Source organism: Schistocerca serialis, unplaced genomic scaffold (assembly GCF_023864345.2).
Source record: "Schistocerca serialis cubense isolate TAMUIC-IGC-003099 unplaced genomic scaffold, iqSchSeri2.2 HiC_scaffold_1322, whole genome shotgun sequence".
NCBI lineage: Eukaryota > Metazoa > Arthropoda > Insecta > Orthoptera > Acrididae > Schistocerca > Schistocerca serialis.
This window is the reverse complement of record NW_026047539.1, coordinates 356,865-380,914: the sequence shown is the minus strand read 5'-3', so window position 1 is coordinate 380,914 and position 24,050 is coordinate 356,865. Positions and strand designations below refer to the sequence as shown.

Below are 24,050 nucleotides of genomic sequence, written 5' to 3'. Positions count from 1 at the left end.
AGTTTAATATTCTGGTCCTGCGATGCAGGACGTATCAGATATTAAGCTGATAAGAACAGATACTACACTTTGATCTTAGCCAAAAGGCCGAGAAGCGATAAAGGAAAATCCGCATTCGAAGGGCCTAAATGCTTGCAGCGTGTGCGCTCCACATGTGGGAGTGACACACGGTGGTACGGGCCGATATGGCAACAGGCGACCGTCGAAAACATCGCAAAAGCAAGTGCGGGAAAGAAGGACAATTCGCGAGAGCACTCGTCAACAGCCCAGTACTACCCTCCATGGCGAACAGTAAACTGCGACTCCCATTTGAACGCCGCAAGCTGCCAGGGCAGTGGAGAAGCCGTGAGGCCGCCCCACAGCAGCGCCAGGCCGGCGCGAGCTACACCGGCGCGAGGCCGGCGCGAGCTACACCTAGCCTAGTGCTTACATCGTCCACCGCCAACTGCATACGTGTGTACACACGTATTCTGCGTGCGTGCGGCGGCGACGACGACGTTCGCGAGGAGCTAAGGATATAACTCCAAAAAATGAAATTAAAATTATCTGTGGCCGGACCATATGTGACGCCAACGAGGCATCCGAAGGCACCCTTCTGTGCCCATATAAATTACCAGCCTAGTGTAATGCGGCTGCAAGAGCGGTCCGGCTAACCGCAAAAAAAAAAAAAAAAAAAATAAAAAAATAAAAAAATTCATAAGATAATGCTAAATTAATTACAAGAAATCGTGGAAACCGTGGAAATCGTGGTGTGTATGCAGCTAACTACTGGGCACATCGACAACTGCAACAAGTTTTGCTACCAGCGGAATATCTGATAACTGCAGAATATTTACCCATTTCAGGCTGTGTTTTAATTATTTTTAGGTGGGCCGATCCCGGCGGTACTGCAATGCCGGGCCAACCCGCGACAGAGGTGGAGCAAGCCCCTAGCACTCCGTCATGAGCCAAAAATGAGTTTAATATTCTGGTCCTGCGATGCAGGACGTATCAGATATTAAGCTGATAAGAACAGATTTTTATTTTCCAGAGATAATTCTTAGTTACAGTTTTAAGAAGTATAAATTTAAAAAAAGAATATTCATGACTCTATACAATGCGAGTTTTACAAATTTAATGAAAATTTAAGTCAAAATATATAGTAGACGGTTCTAACCGTACTTAAGTAATTGAATATTATTCTAATTCGTGGGTTAAGCCCACTACTTAAATATTGGAAGACCGCGTTAGGCGCGGATGCTTAAGTATATTACCTTAAGATTAATCCCGCGATAGGCGCGGCCTTAGATATTTCAGACCGGGAATGGTTTGGTGCTAGTTTTAGGATCTATTTTATTTATTGCATTCTTCTCCATGCCCTGACAGCACACTGCACATGCACGGCTGCCAGCGGCTGGTGTGCCACGCACGCAGGCGGGTCACACACAGCCGGACTTCTCCCCTCTGTCCGCCTTGCGGCAGACGTCACCGGGGTGTCGTGGCAGGAGGGCGTTGCTTCCCACGCTGGCTGGAGACTGCCGGGCAGTAGGCACACGTTTGGCGCCGCCTAGCACCGCGCCAACCGAGGTGGGGGCCATATTCGGCGGACACCACGGAGGGAGGGGCACCAGGCAGCACCGCACGCACCGCTACTGACTCGGCACTGCTGCAGTGCGGCGCGAAGGTGGTGTAGCGCCGCTGGTCCCGCGTCGTGGAGGAGAATCTCGACACCGACGTCACGAAGGCACCGACCTCGAAGTTCTCCGACGACTGCAGTCTCGAGGGTCTCGCAGCCTGACGTCAGAGCATGCCACAGTCTAGGGGGACACATACTGGCGGTGGCCAGTAATGTGTTCCACGTAAATGTCGCGGGACCACTTGATGGTGTCAGACACCATCAGCCGCCGCATCAGTTGGCAGTAGCGGCTAGCGATGCCTAGGTGCCGAAGCACTGCATCGTTCTGGCGGTCCCACGCCCCCAGACTGCCAACAACCAGGGCGTCGACAGTGACGGAGTAGCCGCGAGCGGCTAATCCGCGCGCAACGTCGGCGTACTTTATCCTCTTCAGTTGCCGAGCGTTGTCGAGCGCAATCCGCCTATTCTCGAAGGGGATTGTCACATCGACGATGGTCACAGTCTTCGCGGCCTCGTCAGTTATTACGAGGTCCGGACGCAGCCCACTGCTGTCCCCTATGACGGCTTGGTTAATCCTGATGTCAGGAACAGCAGCGTTTCCTCTCCTTGGCCGCCCAGCGACTGCTGTCGCGAGGCGGTTGAGGACCGCGTTGTGGCGATACTGCAGGGCTGCTGAGTGCACCATGCACGCGTTAATCACGTGCGGGAGCGTCTCGTTGTTGTGGCCACAGCGTCGGCAGGCTTTGTTGTTGTTTGCCCGCCCATCAAAGCGGCGACAACCGTTCAGAGGCACGACTCCGAGCCTGGCGCGATGGATAAAGCGCCAGTCTGCGAAGCGGGTGTATTTGCCTCCCGCTATGAAGTGGTTGGACGCTGTGGACTCCCTGGTACACTCAAACACCTTCCCCTGGTCAGGTTTCCTGAGTAGGAGGTTGCGCAGGCGCTGCCTCAGACACTCGCGGAGCGTCCGCGAGAGGAGCCGTTTGGCGCCCCCTCCCACCCGGACATGCTCGACGCCAGTGTTGACGATGCGTCCCACGCTGTCATCATCGTGTTGTGGTCCATCGCCGCCATCATCGAGGTGTCGTGTAGTCACAGGCGCCGTCCCCTCCGTGGCCGGCTGCGTCACCCCTCCGATGCCGCCGTGTTCCGCGTCGTCAGCGATGGCGGGTCGGCCGTTGACCTCCACCTGCAACTCAGAAAGCAGCTCACTCCAGCGCCAGGTGACGCCACGCGGCGCTAGGCGCCTTGTGGCGTTCCTGACGCGCGTCCACAGTGACTGGATGTCACCTCCGTCGCGTGCGAGGTCACCCTCAGTGCTGCCGCTAAGGTAGGTGGCCAAGTCGGAACGACTCGGCTCCCTCCCCAGTCGGCGGCGCGCGGCCGTAGTTAGTGTGGCCCAGGCGATGTCGCGGACGGTGGCGTCGTCGCAGTGCAGCATGCGGAAGCCGTGGACGATCGTCGAGATGTCCGCAGCGTCCGCGAGCGGCGTCAGGCCGCATCCTCCCTCTCCCAGCGCGAGGTACAGCTGTTCGGTGGACGCACGCTGCGGGAGGAACAGCCAAGATTTGACAGCCGCTTTCACTGCCTTGTCGAGTGCAGATAGCGGCCCCTTGCGTACCGCTCCGCCCCGCATGACAAAGTCAAGCCTAGGGAGGAGGAAGACACGCACAGCGTCAATCTTCTGCCAGGGAGCCAGCAGGGAAGCGTCCAGGTGCTGCAAGTCGCGTCGAATTGCCGCGATCGCATCCGTTGGCGTCTGCGTGACTTTGTACCCGGTGGGAACGCCAAGATGGAGGTAGGCGTCACCCGCACCGAGCACGGCTGGTTCTCCCCCTTGTAGGGCGAATACCGAGCCTAGTGTCTGCCGACGGCGGATGTGAAGCGTGGCACACTTCGACGGCTTGAAGGTAAGCCCGGCCCACGTCGCCGCCTCACCCACAACATTGAGGAGCGTCTGCATCGCCTCTGAATCCCGCGCCAGAAGCACGATATCGTCCGCATACGCCAGTGCACTCACACTGACGCCGCTAAGCGGAATACCACACTCATTTCTGAGCGAGGTTGCGGCGCGAAGTACCGGCTCGAGCGCGAGATTAAAGACGATGGGCGACAGTGGACAGCCCTGCTTGACCCCCGCCTGGATCTCTATCTCCTCCGTTAGTCCGTCAGATGTACGGACGCGGGTGGAGCAACCATCGTACATGTCGGCAATTAGATGGTGCAATTGCTCTGGTAGTCCCATCCTGCTCAGTACTCCAAGGAGGTGAGCGTGAGGCACTGAACCAAAAGCATTCGCCAGATCAAGCCAAGCAAAGCATGCTTGGCCTCCCCTGCGCCTTGCATCGTCAATCGCCGTCTGCACAATGAAATTGTGCTCATAGCAGCCTTCAAACGTGCGGAAGCCCTTCTGCTCTGGGGAGAGCAGGTTCAACCGCTCCGCCCAGAGGGAAGTGCGGTCCGCAACGATTGCAGCAAAGAGCTTAGAGATGGTAGAGCTCAATGCTAAAGGCCGCCAGTTTGTCACATCCGAGACGTCCCCTTTCTTGTGGATGAGGACGGTAGCGGATATTTTCCACTGCACCGGAGTCTTCCGCTCATTCCAGCAGCGCGAGAAGATCCTAGCTAGCACATGGCAGCCAGGATCCTCACGTCGCAAGTCCGAGTAGGTGACTCCGTCTGCCCCAGGAGCAGTATTGCTCGCCTTCTGGAGCCGCTGTTGCACCACTGAAGGGGTGATCGGCAGCAGGACCTCCTCGCTGACATCAGGAGGCGTGGTGGCGGCAAAGTCCGGGACAGCAGCTGGTGCATCTGAAACAGAGAAGTCAGATTTCGCATAGATCTTTTTAAAGTGCTCCGTGAGCACGCTGCCATCGATTTGGCAGTACGGTGACGTCTCGCCAAGGACGCGCTGCATCGCCTTGCGCCGGTCCGCGCGGTACAGCTTCTGAATCTCAGAAGCTGCATTCGCGTCGTACCGACGCTCGGCGGCCGCCGCGCGCCGTGCGCCACGTCCACCGCGCCGCCCACCGCGGCCGCGTGTAGGGGCAGGGGGAGGGGGATTGGCAGCGGCGTCGGCGCGGCCCTGGCCGCGGTGCGCTGCTGCTGGTGGCCCATCCTGTCGACCTCCGGCTGCCTGGCGTTGTGGCTTCGTCTCGGCGATCTCGGAGATGAAGTCCTCGACGACCGCGACGAATGCGTCCCACGGTTGGTTGTGGACGCTCTCCAGGGCCGCCAGCCAGCGCCGCTGCCTCTCCGTTAGCCGAGCGTCGGCCGGGGGAGGGGGGGGCGGAGCTGCCTCGGTTGCGCCCTGTTCGGAGGGTACAGGGGGGCCTGTCAGGTCTTGTGAAGGACGGGAGTTTTGCGGCGGGAGGTTGGGACTGGGCCGGTTGTTACGGCGTCGGCGTCTCCTCCTCTTGCTGCCAGTTCTCGGAGATGCAGCTGCAGTCCCTCCGTCCACGTCGCGCCGCTCCGTCGTCTGCGTCGGTGGTGGTGCCGTGCTGCCATCTGGCGTGGGCCGCTCAGTGCTGCTCTCGATCGCCGCGCTGGTGACAGGTGGCGCAGCGGTAGCAGCAGGGGCCGGTGTAGCTTGCGCCGGCCTGGCGCTCGGGTCGGGCGCACCGCGGCTGGTGTTCGCCGCGCCGCCAACAGATGGCCCGGCGGTCGCCAGCGGCCCGCCGCCGGCGCGAGAAACACGGGGTGTAGCTCGCGCCGGCTGACCGGCCGCGCCGGCTCGCCCCGGGCCGCTGTTACGCGGACTGGGTGCCCGACTATCGCTACCAGATGGCGCAGTGGTCGTAGGGGTGGCTGGTGTAGCCCGCGCCGGCCGGGCGTCTCGAGGTGTAGCTCGCGCCGGCCTGGCGCTCGGGCCCAGCGCACCGCGGCTGTTGTTCGCCGCGCCGCCAACAGATGGCCCGGCGGTCGCCAGCGGCCCGCCGCCGGCGCAAGAAACACGAGGTGTAGCTCGCGCCGGCCGACCGGACGTGCCGGCGCGCCCCGGGCCGCCGTTATGCGGACTGGGTGCCCAACGATCGCTACCAGATGGCGCAGTGGTCGTAGAGGTGGCCGGTGTTGCCCGCGCCGGCCGGGCGTCTCCAGGTGTAGCTCGCGCCGGCCTGGCGCTCGGGCCCAGCGCACCGCGGCTGTTGTTCGCCGCGCCGCCAACAGATGGCCCAGCGGTCGCCCGCGCCCTGCCGCCGGCGCGAGATACACGAGGTGTAGCTCGCGCCGGCCGCCCAGGCGCGTTGGCTCGCGCCGGGCCGCTGTTATGCGGACTGGGCGGTATGATGCGCCGTCGGTCCGGGGGCGGTGGTCTGCGTCCTGCAGCACGGCGTCTGTCCCTCCGTGGGGTGACTACGTGCCACTCATTATCTGAAACAGAGGCTGCCTGTTTAGTAGCACTCCCTGCCTGAGCGGAGATGGAGTGACGGGCGTCACTCGACGTTACCGCCGGCAGGGCAGAGGAAACGCGGCGCGTGTACATCTGCGACCGCACAAGCACCACACCATCCGGTGCATCCGCCGGGCTCGCGGCCTTTGGTGCGTCAATCAGCGGCGCGGCTGCGCCGTGAATAACACCAACGGTCGCGGCGAGCGAGGCAGCCTGCCTGCCACTGCCCACCCGCACCGCAGAGCCACCTGTTGGCGGCGTAGCGAATGCGGGCGGCAGTCCCAGGCCGGTACCCACGCTCCCGACAGATGGCGGGCGGGAGGCGCCTGCGGCAGCCGCACGACGTGGCCAGCGTACGCCACTGGGTGCAATGGCCGGCGCGGGCAGCGGCGAGCCGCGGCCTTTGTCGGACACTGCGCCTCTGGCCGGAGCGACGCGTTCGGCGGCAGGCGTCGGCAGCGGGCTGCCTTCACCTCCCGAACTTGCGCTCGGCACTCGTGGCGACGCGGTTGACGTCGCGGAGCGTGTCGGCAGGGGGATGCCAGACCTCCTCGGCGTGCGCACACAAAGTACACACGACGCGGGGGTGGCAACCACCGCCGTCCTGGGCGTCGCAGACGCCTGCACACTCACACAGGGTGAGGGCAAGGCAGCCTGTGAGCCCACCACGCTGCTGCGGGTCAGGACCGCCGCGTAAGTTAAACCTAAGTCCAGCCGGTCTGTCCTACTAGCTTCGGGGACCGGACTGGGCTGTGGCCATAGCCCCTCTCTATTATCTAAGGCTAGGCGGCCTATGGTACTAGCTTCCCGAGCCGCTTTCGCCTGTGGCTTGCGCCCAGCACTAACTAAGGACGAAGGGCCTGTCCTACTAGCTTCGGGGGCCCTCGCCTGTGACCTCCCGCCGGCCGACAACTCTGGGTGCCCCAGAGAGCCAGACACGGCATCGTGTCCCATACCCACTCTCCCCCGACTGGCAGCGCCGGGGGTTGCGGAATCTGCATTGCAGAGCCGCTGGTGTAGCCGCAGCGTCTTCAGCCGCGGGTCGCGTCGGCCGCAAAACTGGCACTCGAAAACGGGGACCGTTTCCGGGTCGTGCAGCCTCCTGTAGTGGCGGAGAAGGGCCGAGTGGTCCTTGTACTCGCCAAAAGTTGGTCTCCCGGCAGCCTTGGTGACGAAGCAGATCCGGCAGCGGAAGACCTCCGCCGGCAGCGTCACCACAAGCTCCATCGTTCAGGTCGCGGACCTGAAACAGGAGAATAAGCGCGACCGCTTCCCGGTGCAGTAATCAGTCCATATGAGCTCACATTAAGCTGATAAGAACAGATACTACACTTTGATCTTAGCCAAAAGGCCGAGAAGCGATAAAGGAAAATCCGCATTCGAAGGGCCTAAATGCTTGCAGCGTGTGCGCTCCACATGTGGGAGTGACACACGGTGGTACGGGCCGATATGGCAACAGGCGACCGTCGAAAACATCGCAAAAGCAAGTGCGGGAAAGAAGGACAATTCGCGAGAGCACTCGTCAACAGCCCAGTACTACCCTCCATGGCGAACAGTAAACTGCGACTCCCATTTGAACGCCGCAAGCTGCCAGGGCAGTGGAGAAGCCGTGAGGCCGCCCCACAGCAGCGCCAGGCCGGCGCGAGCTACACCGGCGCGAGGCCGGCGCGAGCTACACCTAGCCTAGTGCTTACATCGTCCACCGCCAACTGCATACGTGTGTACACACGTATTCTGCGTGCGTGCGGCGGCGACGACGACGTTCGCGAGGAGCTAAGGATATAACTCCAAAAAATGAAATTAAAATTATCTGTGGCCGGACCATATGTGACGCCAACGAGGCATCCGAAGGCACCCTTCTGTGCCCATATAAATTACCAGCCTAGTGTAATGCGGCTGCAAGAGCGGTCCGGCTAACCGCAAAAAAAAAAAAAAAAAAAAAAAAAATAAAAAAATTCATAAGATAATGCTAAATTAATTACAAGAAATCGTGGAAACCGTGGAAATCGTGGTGTGTATGCAGCTAACTACTGGGCACATCGACAACTGCAACAAGTTTTGCTACCAGCGGAATATCTGATAACTGCAGAATATTTACCCATTTCAGGCTGTGTTTTAATTATTTTTAGGTGGGCCGATCCCGGCGGTACTGCAATGCCGGGCCAACCCGCGACAGAGGTGGAGCAAGCCCCTAGCACTCCGTCATGAGCCAAAAATGAGTTTAATATTCTGGTCCTGCGATGCAGGACGTATCAGATATTAAGCTGATAAGAACAGATACTACACTTTGATCTTAGCCAAAAGGCCGAGAAGCGATAAAGGAAAATCCGCATTCGAAGGGCCTAAATGCTTGCAGCGTGTGCGCTCCACATGTGGGAGTGACACACGGTGGTACGGGCCGATATGGCAACAGGCGACCGTCGAAAACATCGCAAAAGCAAGTGCGGGAAAGAAGGACAATTCGCGAGAGCACTCGTCAACAGCCCAGTACTACCCTCCATGGCGAACAGTAAACTGCGACTCCCATTTGAACGCCGCAAGCTGCCAGGGCAGTGGAGAAGCCGTGAGGCCGCCCCACAGCAGCGCCAGGCCGGCGCGAGCTACACCGGCGCGAGGCCGGCGCGAGCTACACCTAGCCTAGTGCTTACATCGTCCACCGCCAACTGCATACGTGTGTACACACGTATTCTGCGTGCGTGCGGCGGCGACGACGACGTTCGCGAGGAGCTAAGGATATAACTCCAAAAAATGAAATTAAAATTATCTGTGGCCGGACCATATGTGACGCCAACGAGGCATCCGAAGGCACCCTTCTGTGCCCATATAAATTACCAGCCTAGTGTAATGCGGCTGCAAGAGCGGTCCGGCTAACCGCAAAAAAAAAAAAAAAAAAAAAAATAAAAAAATTCATAAGATAATGCTAAATTAATTACAAGAAATCGTGGAAACCGTGGAAATCGTGGTGTGTATGCAGCTAACTACTGGGCACATCGACAACTGCAACAAGTTTTGCTACCAGCGGAATATCTGATAACTGCAGAATATTTACCCATTTCAGGCTGTGTTTTAATTATTTTTAGGTGGGCCGATCCCGGCGGTACTGCAATGCCGGGCCAACCCGCGACAGAGGTGGAGCAAGCCCCTAGCACTCCGTCATGAGCCAAAAATGAGTTTAATATTCTGGTCCTGCGATGCAGGACGTATCAGATATTAAGCTGATAAGAACAGATATTTTTTTAGTCATTGAGGTTATATTTGGGAAGGAAACTAAGGAAAGGTTCACATTCGGTAGGAGTTAGCCGCGAAGGTGTTGCTCGACGGCGCCTGCCATTCACCGGAGCGTCACACTTCGGGCGGACGTAACTAAGAATTATCTCGGAGATATATAATCTTGGTGAGACCCAGAGAATTGTTCTGGCCAAGATGGGAAGGGTCGTAAGCTTATGTTCAACCCCGGTGGAAATCCAGACGTAGCTGGCCGGGGGAAAAGAAGGAAAGCGAGCAGGGTGAAGGCTCATATGGCGCTACCACTGTGCCGCCGGTGTCAACAGCAAAGGCTGGACACACACGAGACCGGTCTGCATCTGCCTCGCTCCAGATCGTACACCTCGATCGAGCGTGCAGCAGATGGGGCCTGAGCATCTCGCAACCCTCAGTCAAATCCGGGAGAAAACGAGGGAGAAGTATTCAATGCAGGGCGAGTCCGGCAGTAGCACCAGCAGTTGCTGCCCTCACAGCAAGGCTGGCCACGTTCCGGAGCCGCCGCTGCAGCTTCGTCATAATCGGGCATTGGGAGACCAATGACTAAAGAAAATACATCGCGTATCTAGTGTTTTGTATCCGACCTTGCCAGCATTAAGCTGATAAGAACAGATACTACACTTTGATCTTAGCCAAAAGGCCGAGAAGCGATAAAGGAAAATCCGCATTCGAAGGGCCTAAATGCTTGCAGCGTGTGCGCTCCACATGTGGGAGTGACACACGGTGGTACGGGCCGATATGGCAACAGGCGACCGTCGAAAACATCGCAAAAGCAAGTGCGGGAAAGAAGGACAATTCGCGAGAGCACTCGTCAACAGCCCAGTACTACCCTCCATGGCGAACAGTAAACTGCGACTCCCATTTGAACGCCGCAAGCTGCCAGGGCAGTGGAGAAGCCGTGAGGCCGCCCCACAGCAGCGCCAGGCCGGCGCGAGCTACACCGGCGCGAGGCCGGCGCGAGCTACACCTAGCCTAGTGCTTACATCGTCCACCGCCAACTGCATACGTGTGTACACACGTATTCTGCGTGCGTGCGGCGGCGACGACGACGTTCGCGAGGAGCTAAGGATATAACTCCAAAAAATGAAATTAAAATTATCTGTGGCCGGACCATATGTGACGCCAACGAGGCATCCGAAGGCACCCTTCTGTGCCCATATAAATTACCAGCCTAGTGTAATGCGGCTGCAAGAGCGGTCCGGCTAACCGCAAAAAAAAAAAAAAAAAAAATAAAAAAATAAAAAAATTCATAAGATAATGCTAAATTAATTACAAGAAATCGTGGAAACCGTGGAAATCGTGGTGTGTATGCAGCTAACTACTGGGCACATCGACAACTGCAACAAGTTTTGCTACCAGCGGAATATCTGATAACTGCAGAATATTTACCCATTTCAGGCTGTGTTTTAATTATTTTTAGGTGGGCCGATCCCGGCGGTACTGCAATGCCGGGCCAACCCGCGACAGAGGTGGAGCAAGCCCCTAGCACTCCGTCATGAGCCAAAAATGAGTTTAATATTCTGGTCCTGCGATGCAGGACGTATCAGATATTAAGCTGATAAGAACAGATTTTTATTTTCCAGAGATAATTCTTAGTTACAGTTTTAAGAAGTATAAATTTAAGAAAGAATATCCATGACTCTATATAAATCGAGTATTACAAATTTAATGAAAATTTTAAGTTAAAAATATATAGTAGACGGTTCTAACCGCACTTAAATAGTTGAATCTTATTCTAATTCGTGGGTTAAGCCCACTACTTAAATATTGGAAGACCGCGTTAGGCGCGGATGCTTAAGTATATTACCTTAAGATTAATTCCGCGATAGGCGCGGCCTTAGATAATTCACACTGGGGAAAGTTGGAGCTAGTTTTAGGGTCTATTTTATTTATTGCATTCTTCTCCATGCCCTGACAGCACACTGCACACGCACGGCTGCCAGCGGCTGGTGTGCCACGCACGCAGGCGGGTCACACACAGCCGGACTTCTCCCCTCTGTCCGCCTTGCGGCAGACGTCTCCGGGGTGTCGTGGCAGGAGGGCGTTGCTTCCCACGCTGGCTGGAGACTGCCGGGCAGTAGGCACACGTTTGGCGCCGCCCAGCACCGCGCCAACCAAGGTGGGGGCCATATTCGGCGGACACCACGGAGGGAGGGGCACCAGGCAGCACCGCACGCACCGCTACTGACTCGGCACTGCTGCAGTGCGGCGCGAAGATGGTGTAGCGCCGCAGGTCCCGCGTCGTGGAGGAGAATCTCGACGCCGACGTCACGAAGGCACCGACCTCGAAGTTCTCCGACGACTGCAGTCTCGAGGGTCTCGCAGCCTGACGTCAGAGCATGCCACAGTCTAGGGGGACACATACTGGCAGTGGCCAGTAATGTGTTCCACGTAAATGTCGCGGGACCACTTGATGGTGTCAGACACCATCAGCCGCCGCATCAGTTGGCAGTAGCGGCTAGCGATGCCTAGGTGCCGAAGCACTGCATCGTTCTGGCGGTCCCACGCCCCCAGACTGCCGACAACCAGGGCGTCGACAGTGACAGAATAGCCGCGAGCGGCTAATCCGCGCGCAACGTCGGCGTACTTTATCTTCTTCAGTTGCCGAGCGTTGTCGAGCGCAATCCGCCTATTTTCAAAGGGGATCGTCACATCGACGATGGTCACAGACTTCGCGGCCTCGTCGGTTATTACGAGGTCCGGACGCAGCCCACTGCTGTCCCCTATGACGGCTTGGTTGATCCTGATGTCAGGAACAGCAGTGTTTCCTCTTCTTGGCCGCCCAGCGACTGCTGTCGCGAGGCGGTTGAGGACCGCGTTGTGGCGATACTGCAGGGCTGCTGAGTGCACCATGCACGCGTTAATCACGTGCGGGAGCGTCTCGTTGTTGTGGCCACAGCGTCGGCAGGCTTTGTTGTTGTTTGCCCGCCCATCAAAGCGGCGACAACCGTTCAGAGGCACGACTCCGAGCCTGGCGCGATGGATAAAGCGCCAGTCTGCGAAGCGGGTGTATTTGCCTCCCGCTATGAAGTGGTTGGACGCTGTGGACTCCCTGGTGCACTCGAACACCTTCCCCTGGTCCGGTTTCCTGAGTAGGATGTGGCGCAGGCGCTGCCTCAGACACTCGCGGAGCGTCCGCGAGAGAAGACGTTTGGCGCCCCCTCCCACCCGGACATGCTCGACGCCAGTGTTGGCGGTGCGTCCCACGCTGTCATCATCGTGCTGCGGTCCATCGCCGCCATCTTCGAGGTGTCGTGTAGTCCCAGGCGCCGTCCCCTCCGTGGCCGGCTGCGTCACCCCTCCGATGCCGCCGTGTTCCGCGTCGTCAGCGATGGCGGGTCGGCCGCCGACCTCCACCTGCAACTCGGAAAGCAGTTCACTCCAGCGCCAGGTGACGCCACGCGGCGCTAGGCGCCTTGTGGCGTTCCTGACGCGCGTCCACAGTGACTGGATGTCACCACCGTCGCGTGCGAGGTCACCCTCAGTGCTGCCGCTAAGGTAGGTGGCCAAGTCGGAACGACTCGGCTTCCTCCCCAGTCGGCGGCGCGCGGCCGTAGTTAGTGTGGCCCAGGCGATGTCTCGGACGGTGGCGTCGTCGCAGTGCAGCATGCGGAAGCCGTGGACGATCGTTGAGATGTCCGCAGCGTCCGCGAGCGGCGTCAGGCCGCATCCTCCCTCTCCCAGCGCGAGGTACAGCTGTTCGGTGGACGCACGCTGTGGGAGGAACAGCCAAGATTTGACAGCCGCTTTCACTGCCTTGTCGAGTGCAGATAGCGGCCCCTTGCGTACCGCTCCGCCCCGCATGACAAAGTCAAGCCTAGGGAGGAGAAAGACACGCACAGCGTCAATCTTCTGCCAGGGAGCCAGCAGGGAGGCGTCCAGGTGCTGCAAGTCGCGTCGAATTGCCGCGATCGCATCCGTTGGCGTCTGCGTGACTTTGTACCCGGTGGGAACGCCAAGATGGAGGTAGGCGTCACCCGCACCGAGCACGGCTGGTTCTCCCCCTTGCAGGGCGAATACCGAGCCTAGTGTCTGCCGACGGCGGATGTGAAGCGTGGCACACTTCGACGGCTTGAAGGTAAGCCCGGCCCACGTCGCCGCCTCACCCACAACATTGAGGAGCGTCTGCATCGCCTCTGAATCCCGCGCCAGAAGCACGATATCGTCCGCATACGCCAGTGCACTCACACTGACGCCGCTAAGCGGAATACCACACTCATTTCTGAGTGAGGTTGCGGCGCGAAGTACCGGCTCGAGCGCGAGATTAAAGACGATGGGCGACAGTGGACAGCCCTGCTTGACCCCTGCCTGGATCTCTATCTCCTCCGTTAGTCCGTCAGATGTACGGACGCGGGTGGAGCAACCATCGTACATGTCGGCAATTAGATGGTGCAATTGCTCTGGTAGTCCCATCCTGCTCAGTACTCCAAGGAGGTGAGCGTGAGGCACTGAACCGAAAGCATTCGCCAGATCAAGCCAAGCAAAGCATGCTTGGCCTCCCCTGCGCCTTGCATCATCAATTGCCGTCTGCACAATGAAGTTGTGCTCGTAGCAGCCTTCAAACGTGCGGAAGCCCTTCTGTTCTGGGGAGAGCAGGTTCAACCGCTCTGCCCAGAGAGAAGTGCGGTCCGCAACGATTGCAGCAAAGAGCTTAGAGATGGTAGAGCTCAATGCTAAAGGCCGCCAGTTTGCCACGTCCGAGACGTCCCCTTTCTTGTGGATGAGGACGGTAGTGGATATTTTCCACTGCACCGGAGTCTTCCGCTCATTCCAGCAGCGCGAGAAGATCCTAGCTAGCACGTGGCAGCCAGGATCCTCACGTCGCAGGTCCGAGTAGGTGACTCCGTCTGCCCCAGGAGCAGTGTTGCTCGCCTTCTGGAGCCGCTGTTGCACCTCCGCGGCGGTGATCAGCGCCAGGACCTCCTCGCTGACATCAGGGGGCGTGGTGGCGGCAAACTCCGGGACAGCAGCTGGTGCATCTGTAACGGAAAAGTCGGATTTAGAATATATTACCTTAAAGTGCTCCGTGAGCACGTTGCCATCGATTTGGCAGTACGGCGACGTCTCGCCAAGGACGCGCTGTATCGCCTTGCGCCGGTCCGCGCGGTACAGCTTCTGAATCTCAGACGCTGCATTCGCGTCGTACCGACGCTCGGCGGCCACCGCGCGCCGTGCGCCACGTCCACCGCGCCGCCCATCGCGGCCGCGTGTAGGGGCAGGGGGAGGGGGATTGGCAGCAGCGTCGGCGCGGCCCTGGCCGCGGTGCGCTGCTGCTGGTGGCCCATCCTGTCGACCTCCGGCTGCCTGGCGTTGTGGCTTCGTCTCGGCGATCTCGGAGATGAAGTCCTCGACGACCGCGACGAATGCGTCCCACGGTTGGTTGTGGACGCTCTCCAGGGCCGCCAGCCAGCGCCGCTGCCTCTCCGTTAGCCGAGCGTCGGCCGGGGGAGGGGTGGGCGGAGCTGCCTCGGTTGCGCCCTGTTCGGAGGGTACAGGAGGGTTGGTCGAGTTCGGTGTAGGACGGGAGTTTTGCGGCGGGAGGTTGGGACTGGGCCGGTTGTTACGGCGTCGGCGTCTCCTCCTCTTGCTGCCAGTTCTCGGAGACGACGCTGCAGTCCCTCCGCTCACGTCGCGCCGCTCCGTCGTCTGCGTCGGTGGTGGTGCCGTGCTGCCATCTGGCGTGGGCCGCGCAGTACTGCTTTCGGTCGCCGCGCTGGTGACAGGTGGCGCAGCGGTAGCAGCAGGGGCCGGTGTAGCTTGCGCCGGCCTGGCGCTCGGGTCGGGTGCACCGCGGCTGGTGTTCGCCGCGCCGCCAACAGATGGCCCGGCGGTCGCCAGCGGCCCGCCGCCGGCGCAAGAAACACGAGGTGTAGCTCGCGCCGGCTGATCGGGCGCGCCGGCTCGCCCCGGGCCGCTGTTACGCGGACTGGGTGCCCGACGGTCGCTAGCAGATGGCGCAGTGGTCGTAGAGGTGGCCGGTGTTGCCCGCGCCGGCCGGGCGTCTCCAGGTGTAGCTCGCGCCGGCCTGGCGCTCGGGCCCAGCGCACCGCGGCTGTTGTTCGCCGCGCCGCCAACAGATGGCCCGGCGGTCGCCAGCGGCCCGCCGCCGGCGCAAGAAACACGAGGTGTAGCTCGCGCCGGCTGACCGGACGCGCCGGCTCGCCCCGGGCCGCTGTTACGCGGACTGGGTGCCCGACGATCGCTGCCAGATGGCGCAGTGGTCGTAGAGGTGGCCGGTGTTGCCCGCGCCGGCCGGGCGTCTCCAGGTGTAGCTCGCGCCGGCCTGGCGCTCGGGCCCAGCGCACTGCGGCTGTTGTTCGCCGCGCCGCCAACAGATGGCCCAGCGGTCGCCCGCGCCCTGCCGCCGGCGCGAGATACACGAGGTGTAGCTCGCGCCGGCCGCACAGGCGCGTTGGCTCGCGCCGTGCCGCTGTTACGCGGACTGGGCGGTATGATGCGCCGTCGGTCCGGGGGCGGTGGTCTGCGTCCTGCAGCACGGCGTCTGTCCCTCCGTGGGGTGACTACGTGCCACTCATTATCTGGAACAGGAGCTTTTTGATTAATAGCACTCCCTGCCTGAGCGGAGACGGAGTGACGGGCGTCACTCGACGTAACCGCCGGCAGGGCAGGGGAAACGCGGCGCGTGTACGTCTGCGACCGCACAAGCACCACACCATCCGGTGCATCAGCCGGGCTCGCGGCCTTTGGTGCGTCAATCAGCGGCGCGGATGCGCCGTGAATGACAACACCAACGGTCGCGGCGAGCGAGGCAGCCTGCCTGCCACTGCCCACCCGCACCGCAGAGCCACCTGTTGGCGGCGTAGCGAATGCGGGCGGCAGTCCCAGGCCGGTACCCACGCCCCCGACAGATGGCGGGCGGGAGGCGCCTGCGGCAGCCGCACGACGTGGCCAGCGTACGCCACTGGGTGCAATGGCCGGCGCGGGCAGCGGCGAGCCGCGGCCTTTGTCGGACACTGCGCCTCTGGCCGGAGCGACGCGTTCGGCGGCAGGCGTCGGCAGCGGGCTGCCTTCACCTCCCGAACTTGCGCTCGGCACTCGTGGCGACGCGGTTGACGTCGCGGAGCGTGTCGGCAGGGGGATGCCAGACCTCCTCGGCGTGCGCACACAAAGTACACACGACGCGGGGGTGGCAACCACCGCCGTCCTGGGCGTCGCAGACGCCTGCACACTCACACAGGGTGAGGGCAAGGCAGCCTGTGAGCCCACCACGCTGCTGCGGGTCAGGACCGCCGAGTAAGTTAAACCTAAGTCCAGCCGGTCTGTCCTACTAGCTTCGGGGACCGGACTGGGCTGTGGCCATAGCCCCTCTCTATTATCTAAGGCTAGGCGGCCTATGGTACTAGCTTCCCGAGCCGCTTTCGCCTGTGGCTTGCGCCCAGCACTAACTAAGGACGAAGGGCCTGTCCTACTAGCTTCGGGGGCCCTCGCCTGTGACCTCCCGCCGGCCGACCACTCTGGGTGCCCCAGAGAGCCAGACACGGCATCGTGTCCCATACCCACTCTCCCCCGACTGGCAGCGCCGGGGGTTGCGGAATCTGCATTGCAGAGCCGCTGGTGTAGCCGCAGCGTCTTCAGCCGCGGGTCGCGTCGGCCGCAAAACTGGCACTCGAAAACGGGGACCGTTTCCGGGTCGTGCAGCCTCCTGTAGTGGCGGAGGAGGGCCGAGTGGTCCTTGTACTCGCCAAAGGTTGGTCTCCCGGCAGCCTTGGTGACGAAGCAGATCCGGCAGCGGAAGACCTCCGCCGGCAGCGTCACCACAAGCTCCATCGTTCAGGTCGCGGACCTGAAACAGGAGAATAAGCGCGACCGCTTCCCGGTGCAGAAATCAGTCCATATGAGCTCACATTAAGCTGATAAGAACAGATACTACACTTTGATCTTAGCCAAAAGGCCGAGAAGCGATAAAGGAAAATCCGCATTCGAAGGGCCTAAATGCTTGCAGCGTGTGCGCTCCACATGTGGGAGTGACACACGGTGGTACGGGCCGATATGGCAACAGGCGACCGTCGAAAACATCGCAAAAGCAAGTGCGGGAAAGAAGGACAATTCGCGAGAGCACTCGTCAACAGCCCAGTACTACCCTCCATGGCGAACAGTAAACTGCGACTCCCATTTGAACGCCGCAAGCTGCCAGGGCAGTGGAGAAGCCGTGAGGCCGCCCCACAGCAGCGCCAGGCCGGCGCGAGCTACACCGGCGCGAGGCCGGCGCGAGCTACACCTAGCCTAGTGCTTACATCGTCCACCGCCAACTGCATACGTGTGTACACACGTATTCTGCGTGCGTGCGGCGGCGACGACGACGTTCGCGAGGAGCTAAGGATATAACTCCAAAAAATGAAATTAAAATTATCTGTGGCCGGACCATATGTGACGCCAACGAGGCATCCGAAGGCACCCTTCTGTGCCCATATAAATTACCAGCCTAGTGTAATGCGGCTGCAAGAGCGGTCCGGCTAACCGCAAAAAAAAAAAAAAAAAAAATAAAAAAATAAAAAAATTCATAAGATAATGCTAAATTAATTACAAGAAATCGTGGAAACCGTGGAAATCGTGGTGTGTATGCAGCTAACTACTGGGCACATCGACAACTGCAACAAGTTTTGCTACCAGCGGAATATCTGATAACTGCAGAATATTTACCCATTTCAGGCTGTGTTTTAATTATTTTTAGGTGGGCCGATCCCGGCGGTACTGCAATGCCGGGCCAACCCGCGACAGAGGTGGAGCAAGCCCCTAGCACTCCGTCATGAGCCAAAAATGAGTTTAATATTCTGGTCCTGCGATGCAGGACGTATCAGATATTAAGCTGATAAGAACAGATACTACACTTTGATCTTAGCCAAAAGGCCGAGAAGCGATAAAGGAAAATCCGCATTCGAAGGGCCTAAATGCTTGCAGCGTGTGCGCTCCACATGTGGGAGTGACACACGGTGGTACGGGCCGATATGGCAACAGGCGACCGTCGAAAACATCGCAAAAGCAAGTGCGGGAAAGAAGGACAATTCGCGAGAGCACTCGTCAACAGCCCAGTACTACCCTCCATGGCGAACAGTAAACTGCGACTCCCATTTGAACGCCGCAAGCTGCCAGGGCAGTGGAGAAGCCGTGAGGCCGCCCCACAGCAGCGCCAGGCCGGCGCGAGCTACACCGGCGCGAGGCCGGCGCGAGCTACACCTAGCCTAGTGCTTACATCGTCCACCGCCAACTGCATACGTGTGTACACACGTATTCTGCGTGCGTGCGGCGGCGACGACGACGTTCGCGAGGAGCTAAGGATATAACTCCAAAAAATGAAATTAAAATTATCTGTGGCCGGACCATATGTGACGCCAACGAGGCATCCGAAGGCACCCTTCTGTGCCCATATAAATTACCAGCCTAGTGTAATGCGGCTGCAAGAGCGGTCCGGCTAACCGCAAAAAAAAAAAAAAAAAAAATAAAAAAATAAAAAAATTCATAAGATAATGCTAAATTAATTACAAGAAATCGTGGAAACCGTGGAAATCGTGGTGTGTATGCAGCTAACTACTGGGCACATCGACAACTGCAACAAGTTTTGCTACAGCGGAATATCTGATAACTGCAGAATATTTACCCATTTCAGGCTGTGTTTTAATTATTTTTAGGTGGGCCGATCCCGGCGGTACTGCAATGCCGGGCCAACCCGCGACAGAGGTGGAGCAAGCCCCTAGCACTCCGTCATGAGCCAAAAATGAGTTTAATATTCTGGTCCTGCGATGCAGGACGTATCAGATATTAAGCTGATAAGAACAGATTTTTATTTTCCAGAGATAATTCTTAGTTACAGTTTTAAGAAGTATAAATTTAAGAAAGAATATCCATGACTCTATATAAATCGAGTATTACAAATTTAATGAAAATTTTAAGTTAAAAATATATAGTAGACGGTTCTAACCGCACTTAAATAGTTGAATCTTATTCTAATTCGTGGGTTAAGCCCACTACTTAAATATTGGAAGACCGCGTTAGGCGCGGATGCTTAAGTATATTACCTTAAGATTAATTCCGCGATAGGCGCGGCCTTAGATAATTCACACTGGGGAAAGTTGGAGCTAGTTTTAGGGTCTATTTTATTTATTGCATTCTTCTCCATGCCCTGACAGCACACTGCACACGCACGGCTGCCAGCGGCTGGTGTGCCACGCACGCAGGCGGGTCACACACAGCCGGACTTCTCCCCTCTGTCCGCCTTGCGGCAGACGTCTCCGGGGTGTCGTGGCAGGAGGGCGTTGCTTCCCACGCTGGCTGGAGACTGCCGGGCAGTAGGCACACGTTTGGCGCCGCCCAGCACCGCGCCAACCAAGGTGGGGGCCATATTCGGCGGACACCACGGAGGGAGGGGCACCAGGCAGCACCGCACGCACCGCTACTGACTCGGCACTGCTGCAGTGCGGCGCGAAGATGGTGTAGCGCCGCAGGTCCCGCGTCGTGGAGGAGAATCTCGACGCCGACGTCACGAAGGCACCGACCTCGAAGTTCTCCGACGACTGCAGTCTCGAGGGTCTCGCAGCCTGACGTCAGAGCATGCCACAGTCTAGGGGGACACATACTGGCAGTGGCCAGTAATGTGTTCCACGTAAATGTCGCGGGACCACTTGATGGTGTCAGACACCATCAGCCGCCGCATCAGTTGGCAGTAGCGGCTAGCGATGCCTAGGTGCCGAAGCACTGCATCGTTCTGGCGGTCCCACGCCCCCAGACTGCCGACAACCAGGGCGTCGACAGTGACAGAATAGCCGCGAGCGGCTAATCCGCGCGCAACGTCGGCGTACTTTATCTTCTTCAGTTGCCGAGCGTTGTCGAGCGCAATCCGCCTATTTTCAAAGGGGATCGTCACATCGACGATGGTCACAGACTTCGCGGCCTCGTCGGTTATTACGAGGTCCGGACGCAGCCCACTGCTGTCCCCTATGACGGCTTGGTTGATCCTGATGTCAGGAACAGCAGTGTTTCCTCTTCTTGGCCGCCCAGCGACTGCTGTCGCGAGGCGGTTGAGGACCGCGTTGTGGCGATACTGCAGGGCTGCTGAGTGCACCATGCACGCGTTAATCACGTGCGGGAGCGTCTCGTTGTTGTGGCCACAGCGTCGGCAGGCTTTGTTGTTGTTTGCCCGCCCATCAAAGCGGCGACAACCGTTCAGAGGCACGACTCCGAGCCTGGCGCGATGGATAAAGCGCCAGTCTGCGAAGCGGGTGTATTTGCCTCCCGCTATGAAGTGGTTGGACGCTGTGGACTCCCTGGTGCACTCGAACACCTTCCCCTGGTCCGGTTTCCTGAGTAGGATGTGGCGCAGGCGCTGCCTCAGACACTCGCGGAGCGTCCGCGAGAGAAGACGTTTGGCGCCCCCTCCCACCCGGACATGCTCGACGCCAGTGTTGGCGGTGCGTCCCACGCTGTCATCATCGTGCTGCGGTCCATCGCCGCCATCTTCGAGGTGTCGTGTAGTCCCAGGCGCCGTCCCCTCCGTGGCCGGCTGCGTCACCCCTCCGATGCCGCCGTGTTCCGCGTCGTCAGCGATGGCGGGTCGGCCGCCGACCTCCACCTGCAACTCGGAAAGCAGTTCACTCCAGCGCCAGGTGACGCCACGCGGCGCTAGGCGCCTTGTGGCGTTCCTGACGCGCGTCCACAGTGACTGGATGTCACCACCGTCGCGTGCGAGGTCACCCTCAGTGCTGCCGCTAAGGTAGGTGGCCAAGTCGGAACGACTCGGCTTCCTCCCCAGTCGGCGGCGCGCGGCCGTAGTTAGTGTGGCCCAGGCGATGTCTCGGACGGTGGCGTCGTCGCAGTGCAGCATGCGGAAGCCGTGGACGATCGTTGAGATGTCCGCAGCGTCCGCGAGCGGCGTCAGGCCGCATCCTCCCTCTCCCAGCGCGAGGTACAGCTGTTCGGTGGACGCACGCTGTGGGAGGAACAGCCAAGATTTGACAGCCGCTTTCACTGCCTTGTCGAGTGCAGATAGCGGCCCCTTGCGTACCGCTCCGCCCCGCATGACAAAGTCAAGCCTAGGGAGGAGAAAGACACGCACAGCGTCAATCTTCTGCCAGGGAGCCAGCAGGGAGGCGTCCAGGTGCTGCAAGTCGCGTCGAATTGCCGCGATCGCATCCGTTGGCGTCTGCGTGACTTTGTACCCGGTGGGAACGCCAAGATGGAGGTAGGCGTCACCCGCACCGAGCACGGCTGGTTCTCCCCCTTGCAGGGCGAATACCGAGCCTAGTGTCTGCCGACGGCGGATGTGAAGCGTGGCACACTTCGACGGCTTGAAGGTAAGCCCGGCCCACGTCGCCGCCTCACCCACAACATTGAGGAGCGTCTGCATCGCCTCTGAATCCCGCGCCAGAAGCACGATATCGTCCGCATACGCCAGTGCACTCACACTGACGCCGCTAAGCGGAATACCACACTCATTTCTGAGTGAGGTTGCGGCGCGAAGTACCGGCTCGAGCGCGAGATTAAAGACGATGGGCGACAGTGGACAGCCCTGCTTGACCCCTGCCTGGATCTCTATCTCCTCCGTTAGTCCGTCAGATGTACGGACGCGGGTGGAGCAACCATCGTACATGTCGGCAATTAGATGGTGCAATTGCTCTGGTAGTCCCATCCTGCTCAGTACTCCAAGGAGGTGAGCGTGAGGCACTGAACCGAAAGCATTCGCCAGATCAAGCCAAGCAAAGCATGCTTGGCCTCCCCTGCGCCTTGCATCATCAATTGCCGTCTGCACAATGAAGTTGTGCTCGTAGCAGCCTTCAAACGTGCGGAAGCCCTTCTGTTCTGGGGAGAGCAGGTTCAACCGCTCTGCCCAGAGAGAAGTGCGGTCCGCAACGATTGCAGCAAAGAGCTTAGAGATGGTAGAGCTCAATGCTAAAGGCCGCCAGTTTGCCACGTCCGAGACGTCCCCTTTCTTGTGGATGAGGACGGTAGTGGATATTTTCCACTGCACCGGAGTCTTCCGCTCATTCCAGCAGCGCGAGAAGATCCTAGCTAGCACGTGGCAGCCAGGATCCTCACGTCGCAGGTCCGAGTAGGTGACTCCGTCTGCCCCAGGAGCAGTGTTGCTCGCCTTCTGGAGCCGCTGTTGCACCTCCGCGGCGGTGATCAGCGCCAGGACCTCCTCGCTGACATCAGGGGGCGTGGTGGCGGCAAACTCCGGGACAGCAGCTGGTGCATCTGTAACGGAAAAGTCGGATTTAGAATATATTACCTTAAAGTGCTCCGTGAGCACGTTGCCATCGATTTGGCAGTACGGCGACGTCTCGCCAAGGACGCGCTGTATCGCCTTGCGCCGGTCCGCGCGGTACAGCTTCTGAATCTCAGACGCTGCATTCGCGTCGTACCGACGCTCGGCGGCCACCGCGCGCCGTGCGCCACGTCCACCGCGCCGCCCATCGCGGCCGCGTGTAGGGGCAGGGGGAGGGGGATTGGCAGCAGCGTCGGCGCGGCCCTGGCCGCGGTGCGCTGCTGCTGGTGGCCCATCCTGTCGACCTCCGGCTGCCTGGCGTTGTGGCTTCGTCTCGGCGATCTCGGAGATGAAGTCCTCGACGACCGCGACGAATGCGTCCCACGGTTGGTTGTGGACGCTCTCCAGGGCCGCCAGCCAGCGCCGCTGCCTCTCCGTTAGCCGAGCGTCGGCCGGGGGAGGGGTGGGCGGAGCTGCCTCGGTTGCGCCCTGTTCGGAGGGTACAGGAGGGTTGGTCGAGTTCGGTGTAGGACGGGAGTTTTGCGGCGGGAGGTTGGGACTGGGCCGGTTGTTACGGCGTCGGCGTCTCCTCCTCTTGCTGCCAGTTCTCGGAGACGACGCTGCAGTCCCTCCGCTCACGTCGCGCCGCTCCGTCGTCTGCGTCGGTGGTGGTGCCGTGCTGCCATCTGGCGTGGGCCGCGCAGTACTGCTTTCGGTCGCCGCGCTGGTGACAGGTGGCGCAGCGGTAGCAGCAGGGGCCGGTGTAGCTTGCGCCGGCCTGGCGCTCGGGTCGGGTGCACCGCGGCTGGTGTTCGCCGCGCCGCCAACAGATGGCCCGGCGGTCGCCAGCGGCCCGCCGCCGGCGCAAGAAACACGAGGTGTAGCTCGCGCCGGCTGATCGGGCGCGCCGGCTCGCCCCGGGCCGCTGTTACGCGGACTGGGTGCCCGACGGTCGCTAGCAGATGGCGCAGTGGTCGTAGAGGTGGCCGGTGTTGCCCGCGCCGGCCGGGCGTCTCCAGGTGTAGCTCGCGCCGGCCTGGCGCTCGGGCCCAGCGCACCGCGGCTGTTGTTCGCCGCGCCGCCAACAGATGGCCCGGCGGTCGCCAGCGGCCCGCCGCCGGCGCAAGAAACACGAGGTGTAGCTCGCGCCGGCTGACCGGACGCGCCGGCTCGCCCCGGGCCGCTGTTACGCGGACTGGGTGCCCGACGATCGCTGCCAGATGGCGCAGTGGTCGTAGAGGTGGCCGGTGTTGCCCGCGCCGGCCGGGCGTCTCCAGGTGTAGCTCGCGCCGGCCTGGCGCTCGGGCCCAGCGCACTGCGGCTGTTGTTCGCCGCGCCGCCAACAGATGGCCCAGCGGTCGCCCGCGCCCTGCCGCCGGCGCGAGATACACGAGGTGTAGCTCGCGCCGGCCGCACAGGCGCGTTGGCTCGCGCCGTGCCGCTGTTACGCGGACTGGGCGGTATGATGCGCCGTCGGTCCGGGGGCGGTGGTCTGCGTCCTGCAGCACGGCGTCTGTCCCTCCGTGGGGTGACTACGTGCCACTCATTATCTGGAACAGGAGCTTTTT

General features: G+C 60.1%; 2 protein-coding genes, 2 non-coding genes and 8 pseudogenes across 4 annotated transcripts; all 12 read right to left on the bottom strand.

Annotated features, from left to right (window-relative positions):
• Positions 1 to 99, bottom strand: LOC126439478 (U2 spliceosomal RNA; annotated as a pseudogene; the record flags this gene model as incomplete).
• Positions 100 to 862: 763 nt separating this feature from the next.
• LOC126439468 (U2 spliceosomal RNA) lies at positions 863 to 1,034 on the bottom strand (annotated as a pseudogene).
• Positions 990 to 14,551, bottom strand: LOC126439393 (uncharacterized). The gene is made up of 3 exons (XM_050090567.1): positions 14,413 to 14,551; positions 11,551 to 14,245; positions 990 to 1,731 (listed from the first exon to the last, which is right to left on the bottom strand). The coding sequence occupies exons 1-2, from the start codon at positions 14,549 to 14,551 to the stop codon at positions 11,616 to 11,618; spliced, it is 2,769 nt and encodes a 922-aa protein (XP_049946524.1). The 3' UTR covers positions 990 to 1,731; positions 11,551 to 11,615.
• On the bottom strand, positions 7,235 to 7,368 carry LOC126439488 (U2 spliceosomal RNA; annotated as a pseudogene).
• On the bottom strand, positions 8,130 to 8,322 carry LOC126439450 (U2 spliceosomal RNA). The gene has a single exon (XR_007581206.1). It is a non-coding gene; the product is annotated as a U2 spliceosomal RNA (small nuclear RNA).
• Positions 9,081 to 9,258, bottom strand: LOC126439460 (U2 spliceosomal RNA; annotated as a pseudogene).
• Positions 9,805 to 9,918, bottom strand: LOC126439482 (U2 spliceosomal RNA; annotated as a pseudogene).
• LOC126439467 (U2 spliceosomal RNA) lies at positions 10,682 to 10,853 on the bottom strand (annotated as a pseudogene).
• A 2,505-nt stretch (positions 14,552 to 17,056) lies between the features above and the next one.
• On the bottom strand, positions 17,057 to 17,190 carry LOC126439483 (U2 spliceosomal RNA; annotated as a pseudogene).
• A 763-nt stretch (positions 17,191 to 17,953) lies between these two features.
• LOC126439448 (U2 spliceosomal RNA) lies at positions 17,954 to 18,146 on the bottom strand. Its single transcript, XR_007581204.1, has one exon. It is a non-coding gene; the product is annotated as a U2 spliceosomal RNA (small nuclear RNA).
• A 762-nt stretch (positions 18,147 to 18,908) lies between these two features.
• Positions 18,909 to 19,080, bottom strand: LOC126439466 (U2 spliceosomal RNA; annotated as a pseudogene).
• A 298-nt stretch (positions 19,081 to 19,378) lies between these two features.
• On the bottom strand, positions 19,379 to 22,778 carry LOC126439392 (uncharacterized). The gene is made up of 3 exons (XM_050090566.1): positions 22,640 to 22,778; positions 19,921 to 22,472; positions 19,379 to 19,819 (listed from the first exon to the last, which is right to left on the bottom strand). The coding sequence occupies exons 1-3, from the start codon at positions 22,776 to 22,778 to the stop codon at positions 19,379 to 19,381; spliced, it is 3,132 nt and encodes a 1,043-aa protein (XP_049946523.1).
• Between the last annotated feature and the right edge of the window lie 1,272 nt (positions 22,779 to 24,050).

Bases quoted from the DNA above. Each gene is read 5' to 3' on its own strand.
- LOC126439393 (XM_050090567.1), bottom strand. From the start codon at position 14,551: ATGGGCCACCAGCAGCAGCGCACCGCGGCCAGGGCCGCGCCGACGCTG. The intron at 14,246-14,412 runs GTACGACGCGAA...TTTCCGTTACAG, and splicing joins GCGGTGGCCGCCGAGCGTCG to ATGCACCAGCTGCTGTCCCG.
- LOC126439392 (XM_050090566.1), bottom strand. From the start codon at position 22,778: ATGGGCCACCAGCAGCAGCGCACCGCGGCCAGGGCCGCGCCGACGCTG. The intron at 22,473-22,639 runs GTACGACGCGAA...TTTCCGTTACAG, and splicing joins GCGGTGGCCGCCGAGCGTCG to ATGCACCAGCTGCTGTCCCG. The intron at 19,820-19,920 runs GTGTCTGACACC...CTCTGACGTCAG, and splicing joins AACTGATGCGGCGGCTGATG to GCTGCGAGACCCTCGAGACT.